The 10,081-nt window shown below is 48.7% G+C and overlaps 4 protein-coding genes across 4 annotated transcripts; 2 read left to right on the plus strand and 2 right to left on the minus strand.

The window, feature by feature from the left end:
* Window positions 1-169: 169 nt before the first annotated feature.
* On the minus strand, window positions 170-2,041 carry EV420DRAFT_1704517 (gibberellin 2-oxidase; the record flags this gene model as incomplete). Its single annotated transcript, XM_060479529.1, has 8 exons — window positions 1,409-2,041; window positions 1,288-1,354; window positions 1,018-1,233; window positions 899-968; window positions 752-788; window positions 604-703; window positions 346-544; window positions 170-288 (listed from the first exon to the last, which is right to left on the minus strand). Exons 1-8 carry the CDS (start codon window positions 1,708-1,710, stop codon window positions 170-172), a joined length of 1,110 nt encoding a protein of 369 aa, XP_060321338.1. The 5' UTR covers window positions 1,711-2,041.
* A 436-nt stretch (window positions 2,042-2,477) lies between these two features.
* Window positions 2,478-4,449, plus strand: EV420DRAFT_1632804 (major facilitator superfamily domain-containing protein; the record flags this gene model as incomplete). Its single annotated transcript, XM_060476176.1, has 8 exons — window positions 2,478-2,583; window positions 2,635-2,851; window positions 2,903-3,003; window positions 3,052-3,252; window positions 3,303-3,578; window positions 3,627-3,755; window positions 3,910-4,086; window positions 4,144-4,449. The coding sequence occupies 8 exons, from the start codon at window positions 2,478-2,480 to the stop codon at window positions 4,311-4,313; spliced, it is 1,377 nt and encodes a 458-aa protein (XP_060321339.1). The 3' UTR covers window positions 4,314-4,449.
* Window positions 4,450-4,750: 301 nt separating this feature from the next.
* Window positions 4,751-6,028, plus strand: EV420DRAFT_1490261 (uncharacterized protein; the record flags this gene model as incomplete). The annotated part of the gene is made up of 2 exons (XM_060470702.1): window positions 4,751-5,513; window positions 5,568-6,028. 2 exons carry the CDS (start codon window positions 4,751-4,753, stop codon window positions 6,026-6,028), a joined length of 1,224 nt encoding a protein of 407 aa, XP_060321340.1.
* A 505-nt stretch (window positions 6,029-6,533) lies between these two features.
* Window positions 6,534-8,294, minus strand: EV420DRAFT_1607486 (uncharacterized protein). The gene is made up of 3 exons (XM_060475049.1): window positions 8,213-8,294; window positions 7,159-7,995; window positions 6,534-7,100 (listed from the first exon to the last, which is right to left on the minus strand). The coding sequence occupies exons 2-3, from the start codon at window positions 7,961-7,963 to the stop codon at window positions 6,625-6,627; spliced, it is 1,281 nt and encodes a 426-aa protein (XP_060321341.1). The 5' UTR covers window positions 7,964-7,995; window positions 8,213-8,294; the 3' UTR covers window positions 6,534-6,624.
* Between the last annotated feature and the right edge of the window lie 1,787 nt (window positions 8,295-10,081).

Here is a 10,081-nt window from a genome sequence, read left to right on the forward strand (position 1 = left end):
CGTCTCAGGGATTCGATGAAATTAGAGATGTAACAGATGCTCGTAATATGAACATGGAATCGGATTAGAAGAGTAATACACACAATACGAATAAATCGGGTGCGACTCTGAAACGGTACGTGGTAGCCAGGCTGGCTCAAAGAGTAGCGTAGCTTGTAATGAATGCCTATCAGACGTAATAGTCCTGCACCGTCAGGTTCTTGACCTGGAACATCGCATCCGGGTTATTCTCAGCAATACGTGTCGCCTTCCGGTCATGCACATTCTTCACTCTCGCACGAACATACTCTAAAGACACACCCATGAGTACTTTGCCAACAAAACTTGTGCAGACGCATCACGCACCATACCCACTGACCGAATCCTCAGTGACCTTTGTTTCATTTTCAGTCACCAACTCTTCGCGGAAGAGCACAGGACTCGGAGCGGGGACCATCGGTACGTCATTACCCGGTCGTGCAAAGTAGAAGAGCCCGAGACGTTCAAGGTGCGTTTGGTCGGGAGGTGGACGGACGACACGGTGGATGGTACTCTTTATGTATCCCTAAATCGATGCAATGATGAGTTTATAAATTATGGGAGTGAAATTGTTCCACCGTTCACCTTGGTTAGGAATGACAGTGTGTCGGCAGCGTTGCAGGTTATGCCGCCTAGGACATACTTGACCCATTTCCACTCGTTATTGGGATCCTTGACTTGGAGGCTGAGAATGGAGTCAGTGCATGTAAGCGCTACGAAGAGTTGACCTTACGCTGCAACTGGCTGTGAGAAGAGGAGGGTAAGAGAGCCTGGATTGAACTTTAAATCCCGCTTTCATGGTCACAAACGAGAGAAGGTGTACCAAAGTCTATATGGTCCAGATCAGCATAGTACGAAGCGGCCTACAAAACCAGCCCACCTGTATGGCCAGCAGTCCATTGGTCTGAAATCTTCTTGTCATCTTCAACTGTCCGAGGATGGTAAATCATCTACTCGCAAATGTCACCATGAGCGAGTTGTGAAATCGGGAGAACTAACATAGCGGAGATGATCTTCTGATGGCGTCTCATAACTGTGACGATCGACAAAGTAATTCTCCGGCAGCTCCAATATTATCGCGAACAAGACAAACAGTTTCCGGATGACATCGTCCCACACTCTCCGATGGAACTGGGCAATCTCGTCGTGATAAGCTTTGATGAGCTGATGCTGAGGGATGCTAGCATAGTCTGGCGTAAACTTGGGCACGTTCAGCTGAGGTAGAGAATACATGAATGGTTGAAACAAGATGAGGAACGAGAAACCCACCATTTCCATATTCTCTTTAACATCCGTACGACTGACGAACCGCGTTGGCTCTCTGTACCCAAAGTAGCTAACCGAACAATCAATAAATAAAACCATGAGATAACAACAATAGAGGACTCACTTCCCAACGGAGAAATCACAAGCAAACTTCCTCTTCTCCTCTAACGGGAGCTTGAAAAACGTATTCCCAATAGCGAGCTGGCGGTCCAGTTCCTCCTGGGTGAAGCCTGCACCCACTACGGTCCAGAATCCCCAGCGTTTCACTGCATCTTTGAGTTCAGCCGCGAGGTCCTGTTTACCGTTGGGTTCCTCGAATTTGGAGAGGTCGATGATAGCGAGCGGGGCCCAGTCGAGGGGAGCTTGGGTTGGTGGGGGGATTGGGTAGGGTTCTAGAGGGGGTTTTGGGTGGATTGGAGCGGGCATTGTATGGACTGCCGGGGTGATTCGGCAGGTACATTTTTAAATGAATGAGAAGAAAAGACGGCAGTCTCATGCTAGATGCAGGCCCAGTAAATGAGATGAGGTGATAGTTGCACCATTTCCCTGCTGCTGTGGTCATCGTCCAAGAATAGGTCCACCCTGGCCATGGGATGACGATGGCGCAAGAGGAATCGTCGATGATGTTAGGTTTCCATGGAGAAGCTCGTTACGATACGTTGATAAGAGAAAAGTGAATGGAAATGCAGCACGTAGGTGTTGAGAGCCTCTACAGACTCATCATGGCGGCAAGAAACTGAGTGAAGTTGGAACCGAATGAAGAAGGATAGCAGTCACGTGGACTCGACGCGCAGAGCTCAATTTCAAACTGAGACTTGAGTCGGAAACTCATCCTGAGCGACGCCTAAAACCCTTCTTCAGGCTGTATCCAAGAGTATCTCTGTTACGGAAACCAAGTCAAGATTCCCTCCTTGGCTATGACCCCCATTATCCTGCTATCCCACTGGGAATTCTGGCATCTACATTTTTTGTCGACACGAAAAGCACTGGCACCCAAATAAGGCCAACAACTTTTTCATCAGAAGCTTCTTCGTGGCGTAACCACATGCTTGCCTCTAGCAATTTCTCCACTCCGTATTTCGACATGAGCTCGTCTTCTGTGCTCCCCTTTGACGTGATGGGAGCGTATAAGAGTCCTCCCCCACGGGAACGGATCCCTTTGAGGTGCATCCTCGTTTACCGTTTTCCTGGGAATGGATCTCGCAGAAGGGAGTATCGACAGCGAAAAAGCCTTCCATGGACCCGATACGCCTTTGTCTTTGTCTGATGAAGAACTCAGAAAGGTCCAACGGCGGATTGGTACATATCCAACAAGTTGAATCACTCTAGGTTTCGCTGACCGACTTATAGATATCCGCATCATCCCCTGGTTATGCATAACCTACCTAGTCATGCGCATCGACATCAACAATATCTCCAACGCCGCTATCATCAACATCGAACAAGGACACGGGATCAAGAAACAGCTGCACCTGAGTACGCACGATTGGAATTGGGTCGTTTCGTGTTTCTTCTATCCCTATGCTGCTTTTGAGCCGGTGTCTACGCTCCTGATGAAGCGGACGACGTGGGTGTCTTCACCCAGCGAGGATACATTGCCTGATAGCCTTGCTAATAGACCGAGCTTCTGGATCGGGCGAATCATGATAACATGGGGTATCATCGTCATGTGCATCGCGTCCGTGCAAACCTACGGTGGTCTCATAACTTGTCGAGTCCGTACGTGTGTTTCTTAGTATCATTTCCCCTGGACCTGAGGACTTCTAGTTCTGGGTGCCGCCAAAGCGGGGTACTACCCTTGCGTGATATACTACCTCGCATTCTGGTTTAGACCAGAAGAACTAGCTCTCCGAGTGGCTGCGTTCTACTCGTTCGGCCAGGTCAGCGGTTTCGTGGGGGGTTTCCTAGCATTTGCGATTTCGTATGCGGATGGGGTTCTAGCGGGATGGAGATGGCTCTTTATCATCGGTAAGTACGCGTTCATTTCCTTTTGATTTTTTTCCTCTGACGCTGAGCAGAGGGTATACCGGCTATCCTAATGGGAGTGATGACTCTCTTCATACTCCCCGATTTTCCGCAGACAGCTACATTCTTGACAGAGCGTGAAAGGGTGACGGTAATCGATCGGTTGTCTAGAGATGCCCCTTCGAAGGAGGGAAAGGCTTGGGATAAGGGTGAGGTGTTGGGGCTTTTTGCAGACCCGACGTTCTGGACGTTCTCTGCGGTGTGGTTTTGCCATGCTGTGGGAGGATTCGGGTTGTCGTATGTCCTGCCTACAGTGATATACGAGCTTGGTAGGTGTTCAGTTGTTCCCGGCAGCGAAGGATTGGAATCTGTTGTAGGGTTTACAACGACGGCGCTGAGCGACGTCCTCTCTATGCCCCCATCTCTGAGCACATTCGTGTTGCTGAACACGCTGGGATGGCTCATCCAGAAACGTTTTTGGAACCCCTTCCGGATAGCTATAGGATGTGCGTAGTTGGTTCTCTGTCCATATGTAACCGACTGACCACCTGGCGGTGCTAGTGGAATTCACCAATATCATCTGCTGTATAATACTTCTCACCGTAAAAGTGAGTCACTCTCAACGTCCACGATAACCTTTTCTAACCGGACTCTAGGTAGCTGTGGTGCGTTACCTGGCACTGTTGGTAGCAACAGCGACTGCTGGGTCGGTATATGCCGTGCTCTGGCCAAACCGTGTTGAAGCTGCGCGGGGAACATCAGCCGCTGGGATGGCAATAGGGATTACCAACGCCATTGCACAGTTCTCTGGTATCCTTGGGCCGCAGGTCTTTTCTGGTTAGTCGCGTCTTTTGATTCTGAAGGTACCCTCCAAGTTGACATGCTGCTGCCTAGGTATATACGGACCGTCGTACAGGGTCTCGTTTTCTGTCTGTGTGGGCCTTTTGGCGGGTGCAGTGGTGTCGATTGGGGCGTCTGCTGTGTTGTTGCGCCGATGGTGGGGAGATGGGAGGACTGGCAGTGGTAGTATCTCATCAAAGGGGAATATTGACGAAGTGAAGTAAATCAAATTCCTATATTTGGTGCAGAACTCGAATTCTCTAGAGGCAAAAATGTCGAGAAGGATGTTTTTTGCGAGGCAAAAGATAGCTTGAGGCATCTTTACCAGACTTGTGCACGGGAAGTAACAGCGGGAAGGACCTTGAAATCGAAACGCGAAATTTCAATAAGATATACTAAAGCCTCGAAGACGAGGGCTCTTCCATCACAATACCGATGAGAACCGCCTCGAAGACGCCCGAGCCCCTCCAATGTGCCCAGTTCCGGTGCCTCGACGTTTTCCACCACAGGGTGACCATCCTATTCTTGCATTCTCTTGCGACGACAGCAGTTTCTACAAAGATTCGGACCGAACATGGCTGTCAAGATGCCGACGGCTTAGTACAAGTAATTTGCTTCTTCGGAGATGGCCTATCGGTCAAGTTCACCTTCCACCACCACCATGTACCCACAAGAGTTGATCGACGAGATACTCGACAACCTACACGACTCGTCCTCTGCGCTAAAAGCATGCTCCCTCGTCTCTCACCAATTCTACCCACGCACACGTGACTATCTTTTCCGCTGCGTTGATTGTCCCCACCCAGACGAAGCGCGAATCTTTGACATCGCGCGCGACTCACCCGAGCTGCTCCGGTGCATCAAGCGGGTCCAGTTCCGATGCCTCGATTTTTTCTTACCCCAGTACCAGACAGCCACTTGCGAGATCTTACACTCACTTCCATCCCCGATGACACTCTCCTTCTGGGCCGACAGAGTTGAGGTCAGTCACTCGACAGAAGAATGCGAATGGCCGCAAATTTTGCCTGCGCTCATGTCCTCAGCTCCGTATCTCGCCGTCACCAGACTCGAGCTCAAAGGACCCCAATGGTGTACTTTCCTAGAGTTCCACCACATCATTCTCTCTTTTCCCAACTTGACGGAGTTGTACATATTGGGAATGAGACATTTGATTGTGTACGGCGGCTCCGTTATCATGCCAGCGTCTCCTGCTCCTCGCATCAAGAAGATGTGTATGGGCGGTTGTATTTCAATCCCCGCATTCTGGGAAGGTTTGCGTTCGTATCGGTCTGTGTACCTTGATCACCTGGAGGAATTCTACGCTATAAACTTTAGTCCGGATGAATTTTGTGCGATTGTCCAGGCTGCCAATATAGTGTCAAACGGTCTAAAAGTCGTGGAGATTACTTGTAGTTGTATTCCGAGTAAGTATCCCTTCATATCTCATTGAGCCCATGCTGACTAGTCATATCAAATAGTCTGGAACTTCCCGGGACTCTCTCCCAATGTCTCTCCTCTTCACTTGAATGCTACCGCCGATCTACGACTCGGTGGTCATCTGAACGACAGGATGTTGCCGTTCATCAACTGGTGGATCAAGTGCTTCCAAGCATTTGAGAAAGAGTCTACCATCATGGAGCGACTGACCATCAAGTTGGGAGACTGGGGGTCTCCTGTCCCTCCGGGACAGCTCGAGCCACTGAAGAGAGCATTCGAGGAGCTAAGCGACCTTCTCTCAAGGCTCGTCCGGAACGTGGATCTGGTATTCCAGTTAAAGGATTACTACGCTCATCCGGATCTGTCTGTGGATTGTTTGAGAGGGGCCATCGTAGATGCGTGCAAGGTGCTCAAGAAGACAAACTCGAGGGCTTTCGATATGACGGAGCGGACACCTGATGTGCCTGTGTTCCCATTCCCGGCTAGCACGCGTATCTTTTGACATTAGGTCTACTTACATTGCAGGAACTCAATAGGTCAGCTCATATTCAGAGTAATTGAAGAGATATGGAGGACTAATAAGCTTCAGACGCCCGGAATATTGTACGACTGTAGGTTCATACCCAAGATGAAACTTCAAGAACTATTGTAGCTACTGAGGCCTATGTTGGATCCGTACATCAGTACAACCAAGGCGTACGTATGTCAGAAAATAGCCGATCCTATTGTACAGATTTTCAGCGTACAGTTTTCCAACGAAATTCCCTGCGAACACGTCGATATCTTTTCCGGCGTGCCGTTTTACAGAATAGTGAGTCCTGTCATATATTTGCACCAAGTACTGTACGGCATGCCAAACGTGGGCAGAAGCAAAAGAAAAGAAAAGGCACGAGAGCGAAGGGCTTTCGAAGACCGGAATGTAGGAGGCCTTCGTCGCATCAGTACTTGAGACCCCGTTCTAAGTTATAAAGTTTCCGTCGTAAAAAAAATGAGTTCTGCTAATACATAGCAGAACCAGAATTACCATCGCATTGACTATCTACATCGCACATCTCGTAATAAGCATTCGAAAGTCTCGAAATACAAGGCTGTGATGCACTATATGACTTTGACCAAAAGTTTACCCTTTGCTGCAAGTCGGGGGAACTGCGCTTTAAGATCCTCCGCCCTGGCTTCGAGGCTCTGCCAAGGCTCACATGAAAAGTTCTCCAACGACCAAGGCAACCGACCTTGGTCCCATTGATTCTCCTCTTCGTCCCACAACCTCTTGTGAACCTTTATGGTTAGCGTTTGAAACGCGTCGTCGAATGGCAGGCTGGCGAGTATCGTGTCAAACTTGTTCCACTCTGGGTGCAATGCGGGGTGCACCAAACTGAAAGAATGGCCTAATTCGATGTCCATTATCCGCAAGGCTGGCCTTCCGTCGGAAGCTATCACTCTCTTCAGGCTTTGGATCCACCATTGCAGGTAGTAAAACCCATAGAGCCCATGTGTGATCACGAAAGTAATCTTTCGTAAATGACCCATTCTGATGATAGGAAGTCTGTCCAGTGGATGAGAGTGCAGTGCGTTTGCTACCATATCTCTGATGAGAATAATATACACCAAAAAAAGGCTCATACAAATACTCACGGCAATTGAATGTCAGCGACGGAACGCGAAGCGTGTCTGATGTCAAGGCGAGCATTTTGTCGAGATGCTGGAAGTCGATAATGTCGCTAAGACTAAATGCAAACTGATGCAGTTCGTTGATAGATACAGGACAGGTTTTTGTTTCCAGTATCGCTTCGATGAAGGCAGGACACCTGTATGAAGGTCTACTCATGACACTCAAGTTTTGGATAAGGGGTCCACGACGCGTAACGTGTGTGTGTTCCAGTCTCGACTGGCTAGTTTCATCACCTCCAAACATAGGTAACACACACGGGCCAGTATGATGCACGACTAGCCGTTCCAACTTTGGAGACCCTTGTAACATAGCATACATCTGGTCCAGCCCATTCTTGAGAAAGAAGATGTCATAAAGATGTATTTCACGGAATGAGTGAGAAGAGAACCGCGCCAATGATCCATCGCAGAAGTCGACGAAGCTAGTGCCATTGTAAAATTTGATGACCTCGAGATTCTGCATTAATCTGAGAAGAGAGTTGACGATGTCGGATTTGGGTCGATCACGAAGAGCGGAGCCACGATGATACTCGTGGATGCAGAGTGTCCGCACAAGGGGAGGAATATGTGAGGATTCAATACATGGGTCGTGGAATCTCTGGAACGCATCGAGATGGAATTTCCCGTTAAGGTTGAGCTTTTGGAAGAGCAGGGAGTGGCTACGTGAGGAGAAATTGCGACAGGTGAGCGAGCAAGCTTTGAGATCATCGAAGTCCTGGACCTCGTCGATTATTGCATCGACGAGCTCTTGAGGAAAGAACTCCGTCATGATTGTAACCTGGATAAGCGTGAGGTAGGGAATGAGAACATGTATTGAGACAGCTTCCACCTTGGTTTCCGAGACTTTGACGTCAGGCGGCACGGTTTTCAAGATCCAACGTGGTCCGCAGAAGATACTTGAAATACACAAAGGTACCGTCAGTGTCGAAGTAACATCGATGAGAAAATATGCCAAGTACCTATCGCAACCGATAAATAGGTACTCACCCCAGGAAATCTTGTAGTACATACACTGCCAGTATTCGGCTCAAGGTTTGGGAACGTGTATGTACCTTGGTCCCTCCACTTACTGCGGAGAATCATTTGGCACCAGTTCCAATAACGTTTGTATGCCGGTTCGAAGCCACCAATGTTCGCGAACCGAACGTTCATCGTCGTAGATATCTTGAGAATGAGATCTGCACGCCACACTGTTGATGAGTGTGATGGAAAAGGAGTCGTGAGAAATATCGGCCCGAAAGCTCCGACCCCCGAGTCCAGAGTTCAAGACGCTTTTCGGGCGAGATGGAGAAACAAAAGAGGAGCAATGGCGTGCAGGATTGCGGCTTCTGATGGTGGGGAAGAACCAAAAGCCATTGACTTAGAATCGGTTCAAACGGAATGCGTGATGTATATTTGTTCTCTCCGAGTTATTCTATACGCCCCACGTTGATGCTTAGCATGAATCTATCTAGGAATCGGTAAACTGGTTATGTGAGCCTGTTAGTCGTAAGGTTGACCTTCCTCTTTGTTGCTGGGGTTCGGTTCACCATTCTTCTCGGTGAGCCACAGGGGAAAAGCTGAGTATTATCCCCCTGCATGATATACTATTTTGCATTTTCATGCCATTCTGGCTCAGACCAGAGGAACTATTAACTTTCTAAGTCGCCGCATTTTGTAGGCTGTGAGATGAGTCATTGGTAGGCAAGAGAACGAGGAGCAAGACAACAATCAAGGTGACACTGACAGGCGCGGTATTGAGTCGCGGATGCGCACGTGCAGTACGCGTCTGTCGGCTGTCAGTGAGGTCGGAGTTTGAAACGACTAGAACCACATCCATCATGTTCTCTACTGCTGCATCAAGGTTATTCCACCTACCTACCCTACCTACCTTTCCTCTAGGCACCGTACTCAAGCACCTCCTGTACCTTGTACTCTTCAAGAGCTATCTGTACATCGATTCGATATTCTGGTTCCCGATTCTTCGCATACTTGAGTGGACTGCCAACATCGCTTCCGAGTCCGAGTCGTGGTGGGTACCTAGTGTTGCTGGGAGTAAGCCACCTATTGATTCAAATCTATATCTGTATCTCCCCTGGAACCACTACGTTCTACTCGTCGCGCTAAACTATCATTCTGCTACGTATAAGATTCGCTTGCCTTTGGAGGACCAGATTGGGAGGGAGGGGCGGGTCTAAACACTGAATCCTGCTGTTGGTCTACTTTTTCGCTTAGAATGGACCTGCATACTCGTCGTCTGCGTGGCTTGAACACCCGGAGCAAAAAGATCATCTAGCTAGTAAGATTGTGTTTCCCTCACTTATGGTCAAGTACTAACGTGATGAAGGGCTCCTACATTCCGGTCTTCGAAGGTCCTTCGCTCTCGCACATGTTTTTTTTCTCTCTTTCTTTTCTGTTCCTTCGACCCACATTTGGCATGTCATACAATACTTTGTGCAAATATATGACAGAACTCAATATTCTCTGTGGAACATCTGATCATTTTCCTAAACCCTCAAATGTCTCATGCAGGGATAGCGATAACCGGATCAAGTTTAGCGCGCGGTTGACTAGAATTCTGCACCGGCTCTGAAAGAACATCGCTTAGCTCTCTCCAGCGGCTTGTGTTAATATGCCAGCTGAAGATTCGCTCTGGGGTGAGAGACTCCTTTGCTGCACTGAACATCTGCTGATGTCGTCGTTCAGTTCATTACCGAGTCGCAGATCAGGTACTGCTTGCGGGATGCAACTAGGCCACCCGGATGGTATTTTACTTCGACGACTAAGACTTTTAGGCCAATCACCACCCAAAGTTCAAACTTACAACGCGGATTTTTTCCATTGATATTTGGGAAGACACAACCCATCCCATGGATATCCTATCGCATTCGAGATCGGTACGAGGGAT

The sequence above is a fragment of the Desarmillaria tabescens genome, assembly GCF_030435595.1.
Source record: "Desarmillaria tabescens strain CCBAS 213 chromosome Unknown EV420scaffold_341, whole genome shotgun sequence".
Classification (NCBI taxonomy): Eukaryota; Fungi; Basidiomycota; class Agaricomycetes; order Agaricales; family Physalacriaceae; genus Desarmillaria; species Desarmillaria tabescens.

What these genes read in the sequence shown, in the direction of transcription:
- EV420DRAFT_1607486 (XM_060475049.1), bottom strand. Translation starts at nt 7,963, where the DNA reads ATGACGGAGTTCTTTCCTCAAGAGCTCGTCGATGCAATAATCGACGAG. An exon ending in GTCGCTGACATTCAATTGCC is followed by an intron (nt 7,101 to 7,158) that starts GTGAGTATTTGT and finishes GAGATATGGTAG; the next exon opens with CAAACGCACTGCACTCTCAT.